General features: G+C 49.0%; 1 protein-coding gene across 1 annotated transcript in view; it reads right to left on the bottom strand.

Moving 5' to 3' along the window:
- LOC138164829 (cytosolic carboxypeptidase 6-like) overlaps positions 1-26,340 on the bottom strand; it is an 824,829-nt gene that overhangs the window by 58,065 nt on the left and 740,424 nt on the right. The window contains exon 6 of the mRNA XM_069092755.1: positions 7,529-7,618. Within this exon, the coding sequence (XP_068948856.1) occupies positions 7,529-7,618 (90 nt within the window). The remainder of the gene's footprint in view (positions 1-7,528; positions 7,619-26,340) is intronic.

The following is a 26,340-nucleotide window of genomic DNA, read 5'->3' as shown; positions in this document are numbered from 1 at the left end:
TAGGGGGTGGGAATTGGGCTCCCAGACAGATGGAAGCGGCGAGGACAGAGGCGTTTGCTGGCTGCCCAAGGTCATCTTATCGGGGACTTTTTGGGGAAAGGAAGCTCCAATTGCCTGCCATACTCTGACCCTCCACACAGTTCCTGCTCTCAAAGGGTTGGAACAGGGGGCAGTGTGGGCCATGGCAAGGGCCCAGACTTGGCAGTGGAGGCCATGTTTGAACCCCAGCTCTGCCATTTGCCACCAGCATATCTTAGGGCCAGTCCTTCCTCCTCTTCCTTAATTTCATCTTCCATTAAAGTGAGGGCCTTGGACTCAGGGGTCTCAAAAAATCTCTTGATCCTCTTGGTGGGGATAGGACTGGCGGTGGTGGTGGTGGACCATATCAAGGATGTTTCTTTAGCTGAGTGGCATGGGCCTGGGTCTTGCCCTAGTCAGTCACTATTGGCTTTCTGGGCCTCAGTTTCCTCATCTGCAAAATGGGGATAATAATAGCACCTTTCTCCAAAGGCTGTTGTTAGGACCAGATGAGACGACTGTACAGTGCTTAGCATGGTGGCTGGCACATAGTAGGTACCATATAAATGTCAGCTGCTATTATTATCATTAAGATGGAGATGATGTCATGTACCTTTTGCTCGGCCCTGGTCCTCTGATCACAAAGAGCCAGGGTCCTGAGGCAAATGCCGTTTTCTAAAACAGTTTTAGACTGTGTGGGATCAAAGGGTGCCCAACGAGGCAGGCTGAGCCTGAGAAGGGCTAGAGGCAGAAAGGACAGAGAGATCAAAGACAGGATTTGATTCATCGATGACTGAACGACAGCTCTAACCTCTTCATTTTACAGAGGGAGAAACCAAGGTTCAGAGAATGCCAAAGACTTGGTCAGGGGCACACAGAAAGTCAGTGACACTCAGAATTTGAACCCACGTCCCCTGACTCCTAACCCAGGCCATAATCCAGGTTGCTAAACAGGCAGCCAAGGAAAACAAGGATGTGAAATGGCTGGTTCTACGTGTTAGAGATTCAGTTTAACAAACACATATGGCAGACATCAGGTGATGGGGAACTCATTCCCTCCTATGGTAGCCCATTCATTGCCCTTTGGGTTAGGTTTCCTAAGCAGGCCTCTTCTAACCCTGCTGTTCCTAGTTCTGCCCTCTCAGGCTGGGCAGAGCACCCAAGACATAATAATAATCCCACTAAATGAGAGATTGGGTGATCCGGGTACAAATGCCAGCTTGGAAGCCATGGCACCCTGGCCAGGTCCCTTCAAGGTAGGTTAAGAATGGCAAAGATTTTATCCCCCTTTTATAAGAGAACAAGAGGTTCAGAAAAGGTGATTTGATTTACAGAGTACATCTTTCAAGTGCTTCACTAACAAGTCCACAAACATTTACCAAGTCCAGGGGCTATAGAGACAAATACATCCCAGCAGCTGACATTCTACTGGAACCTTTTGTGTGGGGGAAGGCCGAGGAGGGGAGAGGAAGAGAAGGAGACAGGTAACAGAGACTGGGTGTTAATGGGAAGAACAAAGCACACAACGGGCCTATACTCTTACCCCCTTACAAAGCATGAAGGACTTCTCCATAGTGGAAACAGAGAGGCAGTTTTCTTCTGGTTAGCAAAAGACTGGCCTTGTCCTGTTGGCCCTTGTAAAGCAGGCTTGCCGGCCCGGAGATACAGCCTAAGCAGGAAGCAGCCCCTTGTGATGAGGGGATTGGGGGATTTCTCTCCCTTCCCTCCCTCTAAGGCCATCAGCAGAGCTGCTCATACTGTAGAAGACAATGCATCCAGAAGGGAGCAGAGAGACAGAGACAGACAGAGACAGACAGCACCACTGGAAGTCACTGTGAGGAGCGTGAGAAGAGGTTATGGATTCAGGGGGAACTCGCCCTGGTGGCTGGGAGTAGAGCAGGGAGAAGAGCAGGTTCAGGGAGCACGGCTAAGTAACCAGCCTATCAGAGCCTAATCCTCGTGAGGATGCCCTCAGAAAAGGGAGACCACTGAGACCCTGCAGTGACGGAGGCACGAGTCGCCTTGGCCATGTGTGTTCAGCACATGTGCCTTTCCAGAGGGTGTGCTTCCTAGAGCCAGCAAGCTCCATACATCTGTGGAAGAAGGTGCCCCAGGGGTCAGTGAGAGGAAGGGGGATGTTGGGCGGCTACTGGTCTTGCTACTTCAGTAAATTCCTTTGCTTTTCAGTTGAGAGTGTCTACTGGCTGACTAGTTAAGGTAAATAAACTGGTAGGGGCTCATAGTGTCATACGTAGACTCTCCCCCCGGAGGCACAGAGGACCAGAGGTTTTAAAGCAAAAAGGAATCTGAGATTATTCAGTCCAACACCCTCATATCAACAAGGGCAAGGAGAAAACTGAAGCCCAGAAGAGGGAAGGGATTTACCCACGGTCATACAGGTAGTAAGTGTCCGGGAGAGGATCTAAAACCACACCTCTCTATTTCGAGTCTGGTACATAGTTACTGGGTCACACTGCCTCTCTGTTTTCTCCAGCATATGAAGAGGTCTTGCCGAAGGGGGTCTGATGAGGGGAACGGAGCAGTCAGGCCGGCCTACCAGCTTCAGGAGGTGGGGGTGGGAGAGGACCCACACAAGAGATTCATGGCAGGGCCCCTTTAAATAGTATTTAAGCTTCGGTTTCTGGATCATTACCTTCAGGCTGAAGCATGGGGAGGCTCTGCCCCAGCATTGCAGCCTAGATGCTGACAAGCAGTGGGGCTGTGAGTCACGAGGAACATATGGTCCGAGTGACAGGAATTCAATTTTGCCAACTTCCCTGGCCCCCTGTTGGGAGAATCGAGGTCTGCCCAGACTCACTTAATTTTCAAACTTAGTGCTATAGAGCTGGAGGGACCAGAGGGATCCTCTAGGCCAACCCTCATGTTTTACAGAAAAGGAAACTGAGGCCAAGAGAGGGAAAGGGACCTGCCCAAGGTCACAGAGAGAGTAGAGCCAATATTTGAACCCAGGATCTCTGACTCCAAATCCATGGTTCCTTTCCATTGTACTTCTCACAGGCTGAAAGGACTCTGGAGTGTAGACAGAATGGGAGCTGAGGTGATGATGCTGACTTCTAGAAACTCTAAGCAAAGCTCTTGCAAAGTGACACAGAAATGTGAGTTATCAATATTGTCATTGTCTCTGGGCTGCAAATTTCATGAGGACAGGAATGCACTGCAACATCTCCTCCAAGCACAGAGACGGTCCTTCCTAGGATGGATGGATGGATGGATGGACGGATGAATAAATGGGGGGCAGAAGAAGAGTTAGAAATAAGGATTTAGGCATCACACAGAGAGGGGAAGGGAGGCCTGGGGGAGCTCAGCCTGCCCTTGATGAAGCTGGGTTGGGACACAGATGACTGGGATGGAGGGCAGTGGGGGAGAGAGCACAGCTCTGTCCAGTGTCCCCAGGCCTTCACCCAGGTTTCTGAGCATGGCAGAAAATTGTCACTGTGGATTCTCCCCCTCCCTCTCCTGCTTTTATCCCCCCATTTCTGTTTTGGATTATGGATATCTGGGGAAGTCTGGTAGAAGAAACAGCTGAAGGAAGCCGGATGACTCAGTGAGTCTCTTTGCCTTCCTCAGACCCCCGGCTGAACAGGCAGCTCCCCTCTGTGAGGAGAAGAGACAGAACACAGGGAACCTGGACCCTCCCTCCAGGCTGTCCCTACCAAGACTGGCGGCCAAGAGGATGTGAGGGGTGAGACGCACACAACCAAATAGAGGGCTTTCCAGCTCTGATGCCCTCTGTTCCATGTTCTAAGGTCTCTCCCAGCTCTGACAACATGAGGTAATATTAATGACGAAATCTGCCATTTCCCCTACTCTTTTAAGATCTACAGTGGACTTTCTTCCCAATAATTCTGTGACGTAAGTGTAGCACAGACTATATGATATCATATGATATTTATTATATTATATTATGTTAATTATATTATATATATATATTTACAGAGGAGGAAACTGAGGCTTCAAGAGGTGACCTCCCCCACTTCACACATTGGATAAATGTCAGATGACACAGAATAACTGAATTCGAGGGTAGGAAGGGCCCCCCTCAGCCAAGTAGTCCAACACACAGGAAGGGAACCTCACTAAAATATGCCTGACCAGTGGAGAACTCCAGCCTCAGTGATTGACCATGAAGACCCCCTCACCTTCCCGAGGCAGCCCATTCCCCTTTTGGATCGCTCTTATGGTCAGGGAGTTTTCTTGACCTTGACCCTGGCGTCATCTCTGCCCCTCCCCTCCTCATTCCTGCCTTTGTCACCTGGGACCAGCTGCTCCTCAGCTCAGTTTCCCCTTCTGTCAAACAAGGGGGTGGGGCTCAAGAATCCCACCAGTCCCTTGGGTTCTGCAGCTCTAAGCTTGAAAATGAAATCAGAAAAAAAGAAAAAGGAAAAAAAAGGAAATGAAATGATTTGGGCAGACCTCGACTGCCACAACATGATGGACTTGTCTATATCAAATAGCACGTCTTGTCTGAATCTTCTCTCCTTCTACAGACATATTCCCAGTTCCTTCAACCTACAGGAGCCCCAGGGTCCTGACTCCTGTTCCAACACTATTCTCACTGCTAGCTTCCTTTTTCTCTGAAACTAGCTGTAAAAATGCAATCAGACATTGCTTTGGTGCCTGTTGTATGTAGAGAGCTGGGGTCTGAATTCCCAAGAGGATCAGTATTCAGGTCAGGGGTCACCTCCTCCAGGAAGCCCTCTCTGATCCCATCCTTTCCCTCCCCTTGTTGCTAATCCCATCAAGCAGGAATGTTTCCTTCCTCCCTCTTCCCCTTGCAGGGGTCTCCACACTTTTTAAGGACTTCTTCTCAGGGTTGGGTAGCACCATCACAGAAGAATGGGAAAATCCCAATTGATCCAGAAGCAACTTCACAAGGCATCTCTCCCAACTCACATCTGATGCAGAAGTCCCCATCCTGAACTCATGGTACAGTGGAGAGAGGGCTGGATTGAGAGTCTGAGGACCTGGGTCTGACCTTGAGCTCTGCAATATAGCCCTTATGGACTTGGACAGGGTTGTTGAATTCTTGGGTGCCTAGCTTGAGAAGACTCAGGTGGAAATTGGTGATTGTTGAGTTATGTGACCAACTGTTTTAGGGAAGAGAAATGAGATTTATTCTGCTTCAGCCCCAGAGGTCAAAAACAGGATTCTTGGTGGAGGGAGAGAGAGGAAGGGTGTTAAAAAGATGCAAAGTTGGATGTTGGCTGGGCATTGGGAAAGTCTTTCTAAGAATGAGGGTGCCCTTATGTGGCCTGGGAGCCTCATGGAGAAGAGAGATCCCTCCACCAAGGTCTCCAAGCAGAAGGCAACTGGCCACTTGGGGACATCACCAGCAGGTTCTTGACCCAGTACAGATAGGTTGGAATAGATGGCCCTGGGACTTCTTCCAGTTTGGGGAGTCCATGATTCTGAGGTTCAAAAGTGGGAGTGAAGGGAGATCTCTAAATGGAACAGTATGGAAAAATCAACTTTCCCTTATACCTAGTGGTGAGAAGAACCTGAACTCTTACTGTCTCTTACTGTCCCCAACTATGCGACTGGGAGATATAAAACATGGAGCAGAGAATGTCAGAGCTGGGAGGGGCCTTAGAACAGGGAATGGCAGAGCTGGGAGGGGTCTTAGAACAGGGAATGGCAGAGCTGGGAGGGGCCTTAGAACAGGGAATGTCAGAGCTGAGAGGGAGCTCAGAACACATAGCATAGCATGTCAGGAGTAAGGGGAGCTTGAGGCACCGTGGTTATGGTCTCAGATGCTCCAGGAAGGACTGGACCTGAAGGAATACCTAGGATTGGATCCCAGAGCTGGCCCAGCCTCCCCAAATCCTTGGCATTCTTCTTCCCTGAACCTGTCCCCAGATCCAGCTCCATACCATGACCCTTCTCTGCCTTCTTGAAGAATTCCAGTGATTCATCCTGGCATCAGCCCTTCCCTCAGAGGAATCACTGTCTTCCTACCTTTCCCGTTTTCTACTTTCATTTTTTTGAAAAAAAAGAAAGAAAGAAAGAAAGAGCCCCACTGTTTCCCCATCTATGCATCTATCATCCATCTGCCATGGGACACAAGATCACAGCACCCCTGGGCCTTAGAGTTGACCACCACCAAATCCAGTCTCTACTTGAACAGATTCCTTACATCACATGCCTGACAAGGCCCTCTGTCTGCCTGGAGCCCTCCAGCAATGTGGTCCTGAGGAGGCAGGCTCATTTAACTTCTGGACAGCTCATTCTTAGAAAGCTCTCCCTTAAGATCTTCTTCCCAAAGGGCACTGCAGTTCCAATGAAAGTCTTTGGGCTCCAAGCCCACTATGTCACATGTGCCCCTACAGAATCACTCCCCTCTGGGGGCCTTGGTTCTGTCTCTTGAATAAAGGCTTTGGTGTGGATGACCTCCAAGATTCCTGCTACCTCAACATCCTATTAAGCCCCTGGAACCGGACCCCCATTGCCCTTAATTCTGAGCTCTCCATCTCCTCCCTCTTGTCCCAAGTATACAGAGGAAGCTGACGGCAGGGTTTTTATCCCTGTTTTACAGATGAAGGCCCTGATGCTCAGAGACGTTAAGTGTCTTGCCAGAGGTCACACAGCAAATGAGCTGTGAAATTAGAGACAGAGCAAGGCCGCTGGGCTCCCAGAGACTATTTCCAGTGACATTATTTGTTCAAAAAGAGAGAAAATAGCTGGGTAGTGTTGAATTTATGACTTGGTTCACAGAATTTTTAAAAAACAGAATCAGAGAGTTGGCAGGGGCCCGTGTGGGCATTTAATCGAATTTCTGCCCTGAATAAAGAGCCCTATTTACAATGCCTCGGTAAAGCGGTCATTTGAAGGCTTAGAGGGATCCCTTCAAAGCTGTCTATTCCATTTTTGGCCAGGCCTTCTTACTTTCGGTGATCAATCAGAGAATGAAATGATACAGCCTAGAACAGAAGCATTGCTGGGGAGGGGGTTTGGAGGGAGCCTTTGGGCAGATTTGTGTCTTATCCATCGCTGAGATATCACAAAAAGCTTGGGTCAAAGGACTCAGAATGCTTAGCCTCAAGAAACGAAGACCCGGGTGGGAGGTGGGGGGAACCCAGGAGACCTGTCCGCAAATATCTGAAGAGCTGCCAGACTGGGGAAGGATTGGCTTTGTTCTGCTTGGCCCCAAGAAAGCAGAAACAGGATCGACAGTGAGTAGCCATAAGGAGGGACATTGGGGTTTAATGTTAGACAAGAGTTTCTAGTCATCAGAATAGGATGGAACTGACTGTCATGACAGGTAGCGAGCTCCCCATCATTGGGAAGAAGAGTCTGTAAGGAAGACTGTGGCTCTGGAAAGTAACTAGATGCCCCGAAGGCCTCTTTTGTGCTAAACTTGTGACCCTGCCCCACACTGAGCTGCTCCAGAGAGCTGTGAGGGAGCTTCAGGAACAAGGCTGAGAACAGGAGGGGAGGGGCGAGGGAGATGCTCATCCTGGCACACAGGGCCCCAGAGCCCCAGGGCACTCACCCTGGCACACAAAGGAAGAGGGCGTCTCCCCAGGGTGGATTCGGCCTGTGATGAAAACCACCTTCTGCTCAGCTCCGTCATGAAGATTCCCTGCAAAAGGAAAAGGAAGAGCTGTCAGGCAGGCAGGGCTAGGAGATACCCTGAAGGGTGGCACATGTGGCCAGCATGGGTGTAGACGACTGCAGTGGTGCAGTGGATAGAGCCTGGAGGCAGGAAGACCCGAGTTCAAATCCAGCCTCAGACATTTACTTGTTCTATGCAAAGCACTTAACCACTGCCTGCCTCAGTCTCCTCATCTGTAAAATGGAGATGATAACCCAGGGTTATCAACAAGGACCAAATAAGATGATCTTTGAAGTGCTCGGCACAGCGCATGGTGGAGAAAGTGCCATGCCAATGTTTATTCCTTTCCCAATCCATTTCACTCAGTTAAGCAAGGAGTATTTTTTTCTCTTGCTATATATTTTTTGTTTGCTATATATGGTGAATACACACAGCCCAGCTCTCAGGCTCATAGGGTAAGTAAATGATAAAATTCCAGTTCCAGTTACCATAACCAAGGACTATGTCTCAGTTGAGTCAAATCAAAGGCCTTGTAACCAAGTGTGAAAAGGTTTTGATTAGATTAGCTTTGATTTTATATATATGTGTGTGTGTGCGTGTGCGTGTGCGTGTGCATGTGTGTAGAGAGAGAGGAGAGCATAGATAGATATAGACATCGGTCTATACATCCACATGTAGATATATAGATCTAGTCATACAGACATGCATGGATACATCCATGTATGCATACACACATGCATATACACACAGACTAAAGACTACACAGAACAAGGGGTCATGGATGGAGAGGCCCCCCCCCCCCGCAGGAGATCTCTAACCTTCTGGCTCAGGCTTCCTCGGGACAGGCCTTTAGACATGACTCAGGCTTTTGATCCCCACCTTCCCTCCATCTGGGGTGCTCCCTCCCCAGGCACTCACAATGACTGGTTGGCAGCCAAGGAATTCTTTTTACCATGGCTATTGTTGTCTTCACATTTATTCCATAACAGGTCACTTGAGGGGCCTTCCTAAGAGCTGCTCTCTTTGCCCAGCCTGGCAGCTGGCACATCGAGGGTGCCATTACCAGGGTCCTCACTAGGCACTGCCCTTGCACCCAAATGATTTGGCTCTGGAACATTTCTGCTGACAGAGAGAAATGTAAATTGTGTCTTCCATGTGCACCCTAATTTTATGCAGCCCTTGTGTCTTCATAAAAAGATAACGCTTGGGCTAATAAAAATGAAGCATTCTGGGGCTAATGCAAGTGAATGTTTATGTAGGCAGGTAACAAATTGGTTTGTCATTTAGCAGCCCATAAAAAGCATTCTAATCACCGGTCGGCAGACGCCATCCAGAGTTTCTGCTGAGCTGGGGCCTTTGAGGGGATAATAAATCGCAGGGAGCAGTGATTCTGGGGTGGGCACTTGTGGCACCCCATTCTTTACTTCTAAACTTCTCCATCCCTAGGTGAGGTACAGGGTCCTTCTGGGGGCTCCGAAGCAGTTCTGGACTTGGGGAGAGGGAGGAGAGCAGCTCTGCTTACTGGCTTTTTGGCCCGGGGTGGCAGGGAGCCTTTTCCCTCCCTAAGTTTTGTTTCCTTCTCTGCAGAATGAGGGGATTGGGCTGGCTGACCTCAAAGAACCCACCTAGCTCTGTTACTCTGAGATGCAGGGATCTGAGGTTTTTAAATTAAAACAAAAAGGAGCTGGAACATCGTGTCTGAGACAACTGCAGAATCTCAGGGCTGGAACAGCCTTCACAAGGTCCCTAGTAACAATGTTCTTCCTAGTACAGGAATCCCCTTGACTGGCTTTGTGCCAGGGGGCTGATCGGCCTCTTCTGGAAGACCTCCAGTGATGGCTGGGTCAAGAATGAAGTTTGATGGGGCTGCTAGGTGGAGCAATGAATAGAGGCCCTGGAGTCAGGAGGACCTGATTTCAAATACAGCCTCAGACACTTACTGTGTGACCTTGGGCAAGTCACTTAACCCCAACTGCCCTGCCTTCCCCCCTCCAAAAAAAAAAGAAAGAAAAAGAATGAAGCTTGACTTCTGAGTCAGCCTCTCCCATTGGTAGACAGCTCACATTGGTATGAAGTCTTTCTTGACATTAAGCCTCAATCTTGCCTCCTTGCAATTCCCACCCCCTCCCCCAACACACCACTGCTTCTAGTTCTGCTTGGGGCCAAGAAGAACAAATGAAATCCCTCTTCCAGGTGACAGCCCTTCTAACAGCTGAAGACAGCACTCATGGTACCCGGAATCTTCTCTCCAAGTTAAACAGCCTCAATTTCTTCAACAGAACTTTCGGTCCACAGGATTAACTGAGGATGGTGACTAGAGATCATGGTCCAGTTCCCTCATTTTCCAAGAGAATAAACCAAGGCCCAAAGAGGTAGCTGACCTGCCCAATACCACACAGATGTTAAGGGTGTGGTCTCTAGAATCTGGCATCTGCAAATGCACACTTTTTCTACAATAGCCTCTGCATCCTATCTGGTCATTTAATGCCCAGCCCTGCCCTCCTCCACCTGTGTGACCTTGGGCATGTTGTTAAACTTCTCTGAAGATGCGGGGCTAGGGGAGCCCTTAGGTCCTTATGCTCTTAGGGTCCCCAATTCCCCATGCTCCAGAGGACAGCTTTGAATATCCTTTTTAGGGGAGGATATCAGTGGCTACTAGGAAGGAGGTCCAGAGTATACCCCCAATCTATTATGGTGTTTCTAGCAGAGGAAGCAATGGGGGAGAAGAGAGCTGAAGAGAAAAAGAGGGTAGAAGGAGGAAAAAGGAAAAAAATACAAAAAAGGAGAGAAAAAAGAAAGGAAGACAAGATGGGAGAAAAGAGGAGAGAGAGGGAGGAAAGGAAGGAGTGGGGAAATGTGGAAAGAAAGAAAAGGGGAAAGAGAGCTGAGCTAGTAAGGATGGATGGCTGAACATAGGACCTTTAACAGATGGGGAAACTAAGGCCTGGGAAGGGAAATGGCTTACCTGAGGTCATTCTCAGACCAGTTAAATAAGTCCTGTCATCTGATCACTGACCCACTCCCAAATGTCCTTCCAACTGAGATGGCCAAGGCATGGTGTAGCTGTCCCAGGATGGAACTGACCATCCTTGGAAACTTTCCCCACCCACAATCAACCCCTAACTCATTAGTTCCTCCTACCCTGCACTACAGACACCCCAAAGACTGCCAGCCAAGACCTTGTCATTCAGTGCTGCCTAAGAGATGCTGAGAGTCTCTGCAGTGACCGACAAGGTCGACAGCCAGGTATCAAGGGGGGCTGCCAGAGACAGGCAAGGGGAAGCCGATCCACTCCTAAGGGAGGGGTATGCAAATCACAGCCAGAAACAGTTGGCTTGAACACAGTAATGGGCTTTTCCAGAATAATGAGACAAGAGTTCAGCCTTACTGCTAATGGCAATAAAGAAGCCATCTGCTTCCCCATGGAGGCCCATCCAGATATGGAGATGGTGAAACTCTAGAAGGAAGTACGTGAAGAAAAGGCCCTACAGCCCTGACTGAGTCAGCCAGGCTAGAAGTCAAAGGAGTCATTGACTGTTATGGCCATCAAACATCTGTCCATCGACATCTGGTTGAGGACAGCTCAAATGCTTTCCATGGCTCCCTGTTTCCTGCAGGAGAAATGTCTGCATTCAAAGCCCTCCACATGCTAGCCCCAGCCTAGAACTCCATTTTTAGCTTCTAGCCATTGCCCGTCCTGCACTCTGAGCTCTATCCCAACTGTATTCTTTGCTGTCATTTAAACATGACCCGACAACTTCCCACTGGTATGCCAATGGTCATGCTGCCTTCTTGTCCCTGGAACGTTCTACCCTCTACCTAACTCTATCCTTCAAGGCTCCGCAGGCATCCCACCTCCCCAAGGAAGGCTTCTGGATAGCTCTCAGACCATATACCTCTCTCTGTCCTCTAAGCTCCTGTAGAATCATGGGGTCTCCCAGGTGGATCATGGGAGCAAAACTGAGAGGGCCTCCTGTCCACCCTCTACCCAGTCCCTGAATCCTGAGTACAACACTCCCAATGGACCATTATAGGAAGCTCACTGTCCTTCTCCCCAAGGGAATCTAGATTGCTGCTTGACCAACAGGAAGTTAGTCCTTGGACTGAATGGAAATCTTACCCATATATGCAAACCCCAAGGTACCCCACAAGCAAGTCACAGAAGTCTCTTTGTCTGTCCTTGAACTCAACACTTTATCTCCGAGTTCTGTGCCCTGTGTTGAAAAAGCCCTCCCTCCTCGCTTCTGCCTCCTGGCTTCCTCAGGTCCCAGCTAAAGTCCTACCTTTTTTTTTTTTTTGGAGGGGGAAAGGCAAGGCAACGGGGGTTAAGTGACTTGCCCAAGGTCACACAGCTAGTAAGTGTGTCAAGTGTCTGAGGCCAAATTTGCACTCAGGTCCTCCTGACTCCAGGGCCGGTGCTCTATTCACACTAGCCGCCCGGAAGCCCTACCTTCTACAAGAGGCCTTTCCCAGCTCTTCCCCATTGCAAAGGCCTTCTCTCTGTGCTTACTTTTCCACTTACAGTTTGTGTGTGCATGTGTATGATACATATAGATTGTGAGTGAGCATATAGGTTGTAAATTAACATAATCCTGCACATGGTGCTTCCCCCCGTCAGCCCGTGAGCTCTCCTTGCTCCCCTCCGCATCCCCAGCTTTACTGAAGGACTGTTTCTATCTGAACTCCGCTGAACAAGACAAAAACAGCAGCGATAATGATGACGACGCTATCATCTGTACTTCACCAGAGAGTACCAATCCTGACAACTTGAGGTCATACATGGGGGGTGTGACAATAGTCTCACTGGCACACCCAGGATAGCTGCTAGCACAGGTTCTTTGATCTGCCTTTCTAAAGGAAAGCAACTTTAAAGGGTCAATGATCTTACTTCAATTAAACATATATATATATATATATATATATATATATATATATTCACTCAGTTCAGAGGAAAAGTCAGCACCCTGAACTTCAGAGAAAATACAAACAGAAGTTATAAGTAGAAATTACAAGCAGAAAACATAGCACAGACCAAGAGGGCTTCCAACCATCTGAGAAATTACTATAGATCAAAGACAGATCCACCTGTCTGACCAAAGCAATACATACATAGCTACCAGAGAGAAGCACCAGCATCTGAGTTTTCAAAGCCAGGGGGCTCCTTAACAGCTACCCAGAATCTTGTCTGGCCAAATCACAGGAATATTCTTCCAATGAGTGAGATCCAAAGCAAAGAGCTAACCTCAGAGTATATATAGACTTCTCTGAGACAGAAGGTATCACAACCCTGTGACCCAGTGCGTAATTAGAAATCAGCAAAAGGTGTGGACCTTCCTACAAAACAAGTCTCCCCTAGTCAAATTTCCCTTAATGGGCTCCACATGAGACCAATTAATGGGTGGTGAAGATCTTCAACTCCCATTAACATTACAGGGGGAGGGTGGCATTCCCTGGTAAACCACCTGTATTGGCTCCTATGCCCTCACCTAGCCAGAGCCTGGGAATTTCTAAAGTTGGTTCAGATCTAAATCCTATATTCAGTCCTTGCATGATAACAGAAGCCCAAGCAAACAATTTTATACCATCAATAAACACATCCATTGGAACAAAAATGGAATGGGAAACATCTGAAGCTCTCTTGACAGCCATTCATTCTGCCAGTGAATGCCCTCTCATGTCCCTATTCCCCAGCAGGGAACCCTTGTCCTCTGGGTTCCAGCCTAGAAGTGGGGGGAAATAAGGAAGCCTCTGGAGTTCAGCGCCATGATGTGCGGTACACCACCATTGCCCTTTGTGGCTCAGCTCCAACATTCTCCTTTCCCATATCCTCCCTGGGCCCCTGAAGAAGCTTCTTGTCCACACTAGTGGATGTCAAAGGCAGGATTCTGTTCCGCTTTTCTCCTGCCTCCAAGCACAGTCTTCTTGCCACTACATGACAAGACCTTTCTGCCTTTTATCTCCTTGTTCGAATGACATCGCAGACACTGTGGACACAGCATCTCACAGGAAGCCCAATTCTCAACCCACCTGAATCAGGCGTGACTCTTGAGACCTAAGGCTTCGTGGGAAATGGTAGTTCCTAGCCAGACAGGCTTGTTCCTCCCACAGTCCTCTGGGAAGAGCCTTGCCTTTGTTTGAATCATATTAGATAATAAGTTACTCAGGTCAATAGAGAGCTTGACAATTTACAAAGTCCCTCCCTCATGTAAGATAGGCAGCATGAGCATTATTACTTTCCTTTTACAGAGAAGGAAGCTGAGGATCAGGAAGAGTAGTGAAATCAAGACTGGATTCATAGCTAGGGTTCAAATTCCATCTTTGCTGACTGCTAACACTCTCTTACCTCTGTGTGCCTCACTTTCCTCATCTGAAAAATGAGAGGTCTGGATTAAGTGTGTCTTAAGGACCTTCCCAACTCAAGTTCTATGAACCCCTGAGCCCCCACTTGGGCAGCACAAGGCCAGGCAGGTGGGAAGCAACAAGGCTGGCACCCAGAGCCAGTCACCCGGCCCTAAGTTCTGCCCTGTGTGTGAGCTCAGCTCTCTTTACACATGGGAAACATGCACTCCCTGTTCACTTCCCATGGCTGGACAGTGGGCTCTGCATTCCTCTCTATGAAGCCCAGGGCGGTGGCAGCACTAGGTACTTCATGGCGGGTCACATTCCCCATGTTGCCCTGACTCCTCCTTTGTACTATGGAGAGCTAAGCCTCACCTCCTTGTCACTTCCAGGTTTGCAAAATCCTTTCTTCAAAGCCCTGGAAGCAGAGAGTGCTGGTGCCACAGAGGAGGACACCGAGGGTCTGGGAAAGGAAGGCACCCAGGACCAGTCGAATGATTAGTCACCAGGCATTTGTTAAAGTGTTGGGTTGTGCCAGAGACAGACATGAAACCATCCCTGCCTTTGGGGAGCTTGTGTTTTCTCAGACTGTGAAGAGTCGGGCTGGAGACTGTCATATGAGTTAAACGGTATGGGGATGTTTATCTGAAGGGGGACTTGAGAACTGTCTTCAAGTATCTGAAAGGTAGGAGACTTGTCCTGGGGGTTGGGGGCAGTGGAGCAAAGGACAGAAAGTACCAATTTAGGCAATTACCAGGACAAACTCCCAAGTTCTCTTAGTAGGTGATGAGGTCCCTTTCACTAGAAGTATGTAAGTAAAGATGGGCCCATTGGGCTAGACAGCTCCAAGATGCTAGCATTCTGATCCTGGACCTGATCACCACAGATATCACAAGCCCCGTTTCTGGGCACCCCACCCCCAGAGAGGGACACAAACAAGCTACTGCTGGGCTGTCCCTCTCTGAAAGCCAAGGGCAGAACGAGTGGGCAAAGAGCAGATGCCCAGGGCAGCAGCTCCGGGCCCTGAGTCAAACACCCATCTTTTCCTGATAAAGGTGGAATTTCTGCATGAAGAGCACTTTCTTTCCCATTGAGAACTTCATTTCCTCCTATAAAAGTCCTGCTTTTAATCTCAAATCCCCACTGGCGTCTTCATCTAAATCCAGGAAATGCTATTGGGCTTTAGCGATTAAGTCTGGAGAAGGCAAAGGATTTCTATTAAAGTTGGCGATTTTTTTTTTAAACCAGCATTTTTGAGGGAGCCCCAGAAGCTGGCTTACTTCAAGTGCTGAGGGGAAAAAAAGAGTCAGGAGTTTTATCCTGATTCCCCCACTTCCTGCTGGTGTGAATCAGATCAAGCTCCCTGTGTCTGCAGGTCTGTGAAGTGAGAGGGGCTTCCGTTCACTGCCCTCGTGCCCTAATCCTGATACATCAGGCTCTGTGACCCTGGGCAGCGCACCACTTCACTGAAGACAGGCACAAATTAGGACCCCTAAGTCAGAGGTAAGTTCTTGGGCTGAATCCCACCTTACCAATTTGCTACTTGGGTGACCTTGGACAAGCCAGTTAGCATCTGAGGGCCTCAGTTTCTCACTCATGTTAATGAGGGGATCAGACTAAATGGCCTCTGACATCCTAAAATCCTGGAATAAAAGTTTGAGGGCTCCACCTCTCTCTCCCAACTAAAAACCTTACAAATATGGCATTTGAAGCCCTTCACAATCTTCACATCACACTGCTGACCTATATCAAGCTTGTGGTCCACTAAAACCCCAAGATCTTTTTCAGAATAGACCTTGCTGCCTCGTCATGATTCCTTGGAGAAGGAAATGGCACGCTCTGGTGTCTTTGCCAAGAAAGCCCCAAAACGGGTTCACAAAGAGTCAGACACAACGAAACAACCAACACATACACATAATACAGATTATGTGTATGTATGTATGTAAATATATGTATATACAGATATTAATAGATATGGGCGGAGAGAGACACAAAGAGAGAGATTCAGGGTGAGGGGTCAGGTAGGGGTCACATGGGAAGCCCCTCCTTGGCAAGATGATGGACCTAGAATCAGGAGACCTGAATTCACATCTTGGTTCTAAAATGTCTTTGCTGTGTGACCATGGATAAGTCACTTCCCATCTGTGGGCCTCGGTTTCCATATTTGCAAATGGACACTATCCTACCTGTACTCCCTAGCTCAGTTAAAGAGAATGCAGTTTGCCAACACCGAAAATCCCTCTGGGATTCTTCCCTGTGGGCTGCTCACCTGGCCTAATCTGACAATAGCCCGACCACTCTGACTACTGCTGACCTTGAGGGCAGCCCTTCCCTGGAGTGCCCTCCCTCATTCTAATGGGCTTGGGGAGGCCACTTTCCCTCTCATGCTTCCAGTCTTGGGATCAGAGGCCTTCAGCCTCCAGAGATCCTGACTTCTCTGGTCCTTTGCCAACTTCTCTCTTGCCCTTGGCAGCCCTTACCCTTAATGCCAGGTTCCTGATTCATCTGCAGCCATTTGCATTTAGAGGCTGAGGAACCTTTACTGTCTCCCCATGGCCACGTTCTGGCCTTGTGCTGAGGCTGTGATTCGACTCAGTGACAGAAGGAAGGAGACATGGTCGTGGCCAGGACCCAGGGGAAGATTTTGATGGCTGAGGCACGTGGGCAGCCTTTGGCTAGATTCTCCATCTGGGAATTTTGAGAGATCAAAGCTTGACAACCATTTGTTGTCATCCTCTCTGTGCTAGACTTTATGGAGAATACAGAGGAAAACCATCATGAGTCCCTGCCCTTGGGGAGCTCACAGGCTCCCTGGGATGAGACCAGGGGCACAAATCATCACAGCATAAAGGAAAATATAAACACATAAGAGAAGGAGAACATCAAATCCAACCCCATACCTTCAGGGGTAAGCACTGAGGCTGAGGGCAGTGTGGTGCAGGGGGCAGAGGGATGAATTCTGAGCCATTGGATTCCACCTCTTTCATTCATTCCCTGTGTAACTTTGGGTGAATGGCTTCATTCCTTTGGATCTCCATGAGGATCTGGTTGTGTGGCCCCTGTGGGGGTCCCTTCCAGCTTGAGTTCTGTGGTGTAGAGAACCCAGGATTGGCCAGGTCTACATGAATCACTCAGGCTGCTGCCATCTGGCAGCCCTCCACCATACTGGCAGACCATTTGTCAGAGAAAGAGATGCGGGGGGGGGGGCATGTGAGCTGGGCCTCAAAGGACAGAGATGAGCCCTATAGGTAAGGGAGATGGGGAAGGCATTCCAGGCAGGAGGCAAAGTGTGGACAAAGATGCAGAGGCAAGAAGACACAGGATGGGCTGGAAGTGCGAGGAGCAGCTCAGTTTGGATGGATGACGGCATCACAGAAACATTGCTCTAAAGTTGAAAAGAGCCTCAGAGGGCATCGAATCCAGTCCCCCTCATTTTACAGAAAAGGAAACTGAGTTTCAGAGGGGAAGGTCAGGCCTCAAGCCCAGGTTCTCAGATGCCATCTACAGCACTCTGCACTATGCTACAGAGACTAAGAACACAGTAGGAACTTAATAAATGCTTGCCGGCTGACTTTGAGGAAGGAGGAAGAGAAGGGGAAAGGGTTGGCTTTGGGTGGTTAAGCAATCAATGAAGAAGCATTAATTTAGCTCCTACTGTGTGCCAAGCATGAAGACAGAAATGCCTGCCCCCAAGGAGTTTGCCTTCTAGTAGCTCAAACCATCCAGCTATGTCCATGTGTCAAAGGCCACACCAAAGTGAAACCACTCTCAGTTTAGGGAATAAATTCCAGTAGAGAAAGCCCTGGCCTTAGAATTGGGGGATCTGCCCCTCTGTGTGACCCTAGGGGTCCTTAACCTTTCCAGGCTTTAGCTTCTTCCCTGGGAAATGAGGGGATTGGATGCCATGATCTCCAACGTCTCGACCCTAAAATCCAATGATTCCTATGTTATGCTTTAGGCAATGGGGACCCCCTGGAGAGTAATGATGAGGCCAGAGGGGCCGGATTTAAAAGTGCTTGGTAAAAATAAACTACTGTGTATGTGTAGAGTGTTAGTATCGTCCCTGGGGCCTGCTACATGTCCAGGCCATGTCTACACAACTACTGTGTGCTGGGAAGGGAGACCAGGCTCCTAGACCCAGGATTTGTTCGCAGAGAAATTAGAGCCTAGGGAGGTGGCAGGGAGGGGCTGAGGGGTCTAGGAGCGGCCTTCAGGGAAGCCAGTCTGAGGGGAGACAGAGAGGGCTGGTAAGGTGCCGGACCTCTGGGCCTTACAGTCTGGGGGTGGAGCTGAAGAGGGATGCCCTTAGAGAACCCCTGTCACAAGTAGCCATTCCTCTGATTTTGGCTTGGATAAATCCCAAACCAGGCAGATGATATGGGATTTAAGGAGCCAATGACAGGTGTCAGCAGAAACCAGGATGTTGAGTAAATAAAGTGAAGAAAGAGATGAAATAGCTGCTTTGGGCTCCCACTTCAGGACCAGTCTCTGTCTGTCTGCAGAGTACTCCAAGCACAGAGTCTGGGAGGTGGGAGGGCCCATGCCCTCACCCCCCAGCCCTTCTCAGGTGCCTGGTCTATCCAACAATGCTCTCCAGGTCAGAGCCAAAAGGGGCTTTCCCTGGGAAGGTGGTCAGGACCTCCAAAGGACGCTGAGAGAATGAATCCCCTTTCAGATTACAAGTCGGAAAGGTGAACTTTCACCCTGTCAGAAAATGAGAACAAATTTAATTGAAACATAAAATCATTTCCCGTGTTCTCAGGCCCTCGGTTCCTAATTAATGCTTGGTACAATTTCCAGGCCTGCAAATAGATCAGCTCTCTCATGTCATTTAAATCAAATGTAGCGGAAACCAGGCTTGAGCGGGGCCTCTCCGTTGGATCCTACTTCCCAGGTGGCAGCAGTGGGGACCGGGGCAGTCCTGAGGGAGTAGGCCAGGTGTTGACAGATGCTGACCTTGGGCAGAAGGAGCACACGGTCCCTGGGGATGGTCGAAGTAGCCACCCGCCTTGTTCTACCAGGCTCAGGAGTGGTGTGGTGATACCACAGAAAATGTGGCTGATTCTGTCTCTAAGGATCTCGACAGAGGAGGAGAAAGCTACAGAAGAGGGGCCTGGGGAGGAAATTGGAGGTAATTTCCTCAAAAAAAAAATGACCCTTGACAGATTTCCATTTTGAAAGATAACTTGCTCCTTTATGCACAGGCAGAAAGGAGTCTCCCCAACTTCCTAACAATATCTAACCTCAGAAACTTGGCAACCAAGAACCAGGACCACAGCAGCAGTGGGGTTCTAGAATCTCTGCCACAAATAACTCTAGAACCACAGCATCAGGAGGTTCTAAATATCAGTGGAAGAAAGTTCTGGAATTCTGGAGGCACCAACCACGAACAGGACCTGAACACAGATTCACAGGAGAATAGAATGAAAAACAGAAGAGGCCCCACAGGTCAGCCTAGTGCAGCCCCCTCATTTTATAGAGAGATCCAGGAAGGATGGAGGATTTTCCCAGGGTCAGATATTCCCTGGAAAGCTCAGAGATAGGCCTTGAACCTAGGTCCTGTGGATCCCATGGGGCACAGCTTCCCACATTGATGCTTACAGAGTGACAGGCCCTTGGGATCTGCAGGAGTCAGCGGAGATATGAGGCCACTGAGGCCAGACACACACATTGGGTCAAGGGAAGAGCCTATTACAAAATGACAGAAGAAGCCAACCCAGATAAAGGAGATGTGAGACCCAACTAGGGAGCCCCCCAAGTGCATCATATGGGAACCCTCAATGGACTTTGTTCCCTTATGTTTTTAAGGGGGGCTGGTCCTGGGGTGGGAGTGGGGGTTACAGACACCAAGAGAAGAAGGGCACAAGAGTGACCTACAAATAATAGGAGGGGCATCCCCTAGAACCATCATGAGCCTTCTGCCTGGCTCTGGGGCCTCTAGCACCAGATCCAGCTTCTCAGGCCTTGGCTCCTTCCTGTCCTGTAGCTCTCCAAGGGCCTGGTGCTCTATCTGCAGGGCCAGACCTCAGAGATGGATTTTAGGGAGTGAATAGAGTTCTAGAAAACTTCACTGTCCTCAGTTAAGCCCCTTCCTCCTTGGGGAAAAAAGATGGGGTTGGGCTGGTCCCTCCCAGCTCCTGCTCCCCTGTTCTGAGGCCCCTCACAGCCCTGACATTCTCTGCTCTCAGGCCCCTCGAACCTCTGACTTTCTCTGTTCTCAGGCCCCTCGAACCTCTGACTTTCTCTGTTCTCAGGCCCCTCACAGCCCTGACATTCTCTGCTCTCAGGCCCCTCGCACCTCTGACTTTTTCTGTTCTCAGGCCCCTCGCACCTCTGACTTTCTCTGATCTCTGTTCCAAGGTCACTTTCATCTCTAACAGTCTATGCTTCTACACGTTTTACAATTTTTATGTGTTTGTTAGTTGCTTATGGGCTGTGATTCCACAGAACTGGGAGCTCCCAAAGGAAAAATTCCCCTCCACTCGTACAGATCATCAATTCTTCTCTAACTTAGAGTCTTAGAGACTTGTGGGGGAGGGGGAATTGAGAGGGGAACTGACTAGTCCCTGGCTGGGAGCTGGGGTGTTCGTGTCACTGGCCAGATTTTGCTCTAGATTCTCCTAACTCTAAGGACATGGTTCTGAGTCAAAAGAGATGGGTTCAAATCTCAGCTCTGTGATTTACTAGTTGTATGACCTTGTATAAGTCCCTTTCTCTCCGTGGTGATGGCCTCTGAGGAAGACATTCCAGTGCCAGGATCCTCTGTTCTTCTCTCCACTGTGCAGTGCTGACAAGTCTTGCTTGTTAGGGTCTAGTAATTGAACAGAGGGCCTGCGGGAAAGTTGCCCTGTTACAGATACCACCCCCCAAACACATCTTGGCAGAGGTACTGTCATTTTCTTCATAGTATTTTCCCCAATTATATATCAAAACATTTTTTAACATTCATTTTTTACAAGGTTTTGAGTTCTAAGTTTTTCTGCCTCCTCTCCCCTCTTCCTAAAATGGTAGGCAATTTGATATAGGTTACACATATACTATCATGTAAAACATATTTCCATATTAGTCACAGTAGTGAAAGAAGACAGATCAAAAAGGGAAAAACCATGAAAAAGAATAAAGTAAGTGAAAAAGTATGCTTCAGTCTGCAGCCAGAGTCTAACCGTTCTTGTTCTGAATGTAGATAGCATTTTCCTTCATGAGTCCTTTGTACTTGTCTTAGATCATCGTATTGCTGAGTAGAGCTGAGTCATTCTTAGTTGATCACCATACAATGTTGCTGATATTGTGTACAATGTTTTCCTGGTTCTGCTCATTTCACTTTGCATCAGTTACTAATAGTTTTTCCATGTTTTTTTCTGAAATCTGCCTGTTCATCATTTCTTATTGCACTCTGTTACATTCATTTCTTATTGCATTCCGTTACATTCATATACCACACCTTCCTTGTTCAGTCATTCCCCAATTGATGGGCATCCCCTCGATTTCTAATATTTTGCCTCAATGAAAAGGGCTTCTATAAATATTTTTGTACATATAGGTCCTCTCCCCCTTTTATGATCTCTTTGGGATACAGTGCTGGATTAATGGGTATGCAGGGTTTTATAGCCTTTGGGGCATGGTTATAAATTCCTCTCTAGAATGGTTGAATCAGTTCACAAACTCCACCAACAGAGCATTAGTGTTCCAATTTTCCCACAATCTCTCCAGCATTTATCATTTTCCTGTCATATTAACCAATCTGATAGGTATGAATGAGGTGGTACCTCAGAGCTATTTTAATTTGCATTTCTCTAATCAAAAATGATTTGGAGACCTTCTTCATATGCCTATAGATAGCTTTGATTTCTTCATCTGAACACTACCTGACAGATGTACTTTCAGTTCATAAGGATTATTCTAACAGCCCTTTCAGGCTGACAAAGTACTTTCCCCACAGCAGCCCTGATGGGGAAGGATGCAAAGATTATTAGGCCCATTTTACAGATGGTGAAACTGAGGCTTCATGTGAGCAGAGGTCACATAGCTCAGAAGGGTTAGAGTCAGGATTTGAAACCTGGGTCTCTTAGGTTTCCTTCTATACAGTTGGCACTCCATCTCAAGATTTTTGCCTGATCTCAATGATCCCTGAATTTGGTGACAAGTCTGGGCCGCCATGGGTAGAAGGGCTGGCCATGGGGAGAGGCGGCAGCCAGCAGGTGGCGCTCATGTTGACGCAGTCGCTTTAAGGAAGCCTAATTCTCCAAAACTTAAAGGGTTATAGACCCCTTTCCTCACAATAGCCCTGCAAAGATTAGAGTCTCCATTTTACAGATGAGGAGACTGAGGCTCAGACAGAACAAGAGGCTCAGGACCATACAACAAGACTGTGGCAGAGCAGAGATTCGAACTCCAATCTCTTGGCAGCCGCTCCCTCTTCGGTGGAACCCCACACTGCAGGACCACTGTCATCTCCATCAGAACTCCCTTCCAACGGAATGGCTCTATGAGGCATAGACTCTCAGAGCCTGAGAAGCCTTCTGATGGCATCATATGATAGAGAATCTGCCTGGAGCCAGAACCCTAAGCAGTAAGGAAAAGGTGGGGGCTTAAGAGGCAGCTTCAGTTTGACATGAGTGAGGAAAACCTTCCTGGAAGCCTGTGATGTCACTAAGTCCCCATGGTCTGCCTCAGAGCACTGGGCCTGGAGTCAGGAAAACCAGAGTTCAGTTCAGATGCCTTCTAGCAGCGTGACCTGGACAAGTCCTTAATCTCTGTCTGCCTAGCTTCCTCATCTGTAAAATGGGAATAAACATATAAAGTGCTTTGTTCTCCTTAAAGTGCTGTATTTGATGTCAGCCTTTATTATCATAGCATTTTCACAACCTTTTACTGTGCCGCCCAAAGCCATTTCCTCCCCTTTCTGAGCCTCAACTTCCTCTATAAACGGCAGGAATCGAGTGACCAAGGACACCCAGTCCTTCTTATCCAGGTCTGTGCAGCTGCCCCAGGTGATCACTGCCCTTTGAAGACTGGGCCTGACCTCACCGAGCCCAGATCCAAAGACAGCATTTCATCCCTCCTATTAGCTCCCTCCCACCTCCAATTAAAATGCTGAGCAGGGAGGGAAGCTCACAAGGGCCCCGGGAGCAGATGGTCTGCAGAAAGCCCTGCCTGCCTCCTCTGAGCACTGGCCAGCTAATGACAGCCAGGGCCATATGGCCCTGCCAGGGCCCAGCCCTCTGTGCCAGTCACAGCCCAAACAGAGGCCGGCCCCCTCTGCCCGGGTCAGCCTGAGTCACCTGTCTCCCCTCAGGACCTCTCCAAAGCTGGCAAAGGAGTCAGGGGAAGTAAACAAGCACTAGATGGGGGAGGAAGCTGTGGGCCAGGGAAGCCCCAACTTATCGGTCCCCGCCATTTCCCTTCAGGAGACACTCCCCAATGGAACTAATGCATGACACCACCCCCAGAGCGTTCTCATGGCAGGTGAAGAAGGTGCCTCAGGACCCATCAAGTGCCACCCCCACCCTCTACAGATGGGGAAACGGAGGCCAAGGTCACAAAGTGGTGAGGACCAGAATATGATTCCAAGTGACTGGTAAAGAAATGAGGATATTTTAAAAGGCTGTCACCTGGAGAACAGAACCAGTATGTACTGGGGGAGGGGGCTGCAAAGAAACAAGTTTGGGCTTGACATCAAAACAAACAAACAAACAAACACACCTTTCTTGCCATTAGAGCCATCCCTGAGTGGAATGGAGAGGCTTAGGAGGTAGTGAGCTCCTCAGCACCAGAGGGCTCTGAGCTGAGGCCAGGCACACATCCCTGCTACAGGGATGCCATTTTAGACATGGGTTGGATTGGATGCACCTTCCAGTGCCAAAATTTTTGTGATATGGTGGGCACGCGCGCGCGCGCACACACACACACACACACACACACGCGCAAATAGGTAACCAGTCCTAGGAAGAAGTGACCTTTTCCTGCTCCCCTTTCCTTCCAGAACCTTGGCTGGAAGTGAGTTCAGCTGGGGCTGTCAGGCCTCTCCTCATTAATGCAGCAATCAGGCACTAATGGGCAGCTGATGTTTGCACACTCCAATTTCATGCAAATATGTTCCACCTCCCTGCATTCAAGGATGGGGAGAGAAACCTGGAGTAACACGGACCCCAAGTCCATTGCCCACCCCAAAACCTACACTGTTGCTATGCCAGGTGTGATTTCAAGAGATGCAAATATTCTGCCAGAGGAACCAGAAGAAACATTCAAGGAGATGAGTGCACATACATAGGCTTTCAGACTAGTCCCCCCAATAATGCTGGAATCAAAGGCTTCCCAACCTAGGCTTAGAGCTGAGAAGGGCCTTGGAGCAAAGAATGTCAGAGCAGGGAGGGGCCTTAGAGCAAGGAAAGGGCTGAAAAAGCCCCATCTCTCCCAAGCCTGTTATTAAACAGGTGGAGAAATCGAGTCCCAAAGAGGGGGAACAGACTTGGATACTGAAAGCCTGCTGATTGGTCATTTGGAAGGGCAGCTGACAGAAGACTGCATCTCCACCTCTGGAGGTGATTCTGGTCCTGGTGTTGAGCACACACTTCTCCTAAAGGCACCTCATCATCATCTTTTGTCCCAGAGCCCCAAGCCCAGCCCCTGAGTGCAGCCTTGGGAGCACTGGGAGCCAGGTCTGCAGGGCAGCTGACAGCAGCATGTGTGAAGTAAGGAGGCACACCCCAAGATCCTGAGTTATGTACATCAAGCCTGCACATCTGGTGGGGGCCCAGGTGCCAAGTATGGGGCAAGATGACAAGTGTGGAGAGAGGCTGTCGAGCTCAGTGGTTAGTCAGTCACCAAGTTACTAAGATCCCTCTGTGCCAGGTACTGTGCTAAGCTTTGGGGGTACAAAGCTGAAAAGCTGCCCCTGCCCTCAAGGAGTTTACAGTCTAATGGCGGAGGGGGCACCACTCACAAAAAGTAGGTATAAGCAAGCTGTACACAGGATAACTGGAAATAATCCTGGAGGGACGGCACAGAATTACAGGAATTTGGGAAAGATTTCTTGTGGAAGATGGGGTTTTCGCTAAGACTTGAAAAAGGGCAGGGAAGCCAGAGATGAGGAGGGAGAGCTTTCCAGGCCTGGGACACGGCCAGTGAAAATGCCTGGATTGGGGAGCTAGAGAGCCATGAATGAGGAACAGCTGGGAGTCCACTGTCCCTGGATTCCAGGCCTGCTTAGGGGCTGGGAGGAGGGAACTAGAAGCAGGGAGGTCATGAAGGGCTTTGAATGCCAACCAGAGGCCTTCAGATTTGGTTCTGGAGGTCCTAGGGAACCACTTGAATTTACTGAGTAGAGGGATGGCATGGTCTGACTGTGCTTAAGAAAGAGCACTTTGATACCAGAATGAAGCATGAAGTATAATGGGGACAGTTGAGGCAGCCACTGCTGTCCAAGTGTGAGGCGATGATGCCAGTGAAGCAGCATCAGAGGAGAGAGGGGGGAATGTTACAAAGGCAAAGTCGGCAGGCCTGGGTATGAGAGTGAGAGAGAGTGAGCTTCTGAGCCCGAGAGCCTGGGAGGATGGTGGTGCCCTTGAAAGTAGATGGGAGATTGGGAGCTAAAGCCAATGAGTTCAGGTTTGGACGTGTGGAGTTTAAGATGGCTACTGGACATCCAGGTGGAGATGTCTGAAAGGCAGCTGGGGGTCAGCAGAGAGGTCAAGGTGAGAGAAGAAGATCTGAGAATCATCAGCACAGAGATGATGATTGACTTGGGGAAGCTAATGAGATTCCCAAGTGAAGCAGTGTAGAGAAAGGAAGAGTCCTGGACAGAGCCCCTGGGGCCACTCCTGGTGAGTCGGCATGACCCCAACAAAGATACAGCAAAGGAAATGAGTCTCCTTTGTGTTCAGATAGGTGGGAAGAGGACCAAAGGAAACTAGTATCCAATCCACCCCCCACCCCCCCAAAAAAAACAACCTAGAGAAGAGAGAGTCAAGGATATGTGTCATCAACAATGTCTGATGGGGCATAGAGTTCAATGAAGACTGAAGACTGAAAAAAGGTCATTAGATCGGGCAATTAACAGATCAGTGGTAACATTGGGGAGGACGGATTCAGGGGAAAGATGAGGCCAGAAGCCAGATGAGTGAGAGGAAAGGAAGTGGAGACCCTGGTATAGACAGTCTTCTCAAAAGAGAGGAGAGAGATGGGATGACAGCTAGGGTGAATGGCTGAGTCAAGTGGGCACATGTTGAGAATGGGGGAGACATGGGGCAGCAGGAAAGCAGTCAGCAGATAGGAAGAGACTGGTGATAAGTGAGAGGGTGGGGATGATAGAGGGGAAGAGAGGATGGAGTGGGATCCCTTGTGCAGGTAGAGGACTTAGCCTTGATAAGGAGAAAGGCCACCTCCTTGAGGGGCTCCACCATCCTGCCAAT

The sequence above is a fragment of the Petaurus breviceps genome, unplaced genomic scaffold, assembly GCF_028583685.1.
Source record: "Petaurus breviceps papuanus isolate PSGF00001 unplaced genomic scaffold, PetGlider_PUasm1.0 207, whole genome shotgun sequence".
In the NCBI taxonomy this organism is placed as follows: Eukaryota; Metazoa; Chordata; class Mammalia; order Diprotodontia; family Petauridae; genus Petaurus; species Petaurus breviceps.
This window is presented reverse-complemented; position numbering and strand designations above follow the sequence as displayed.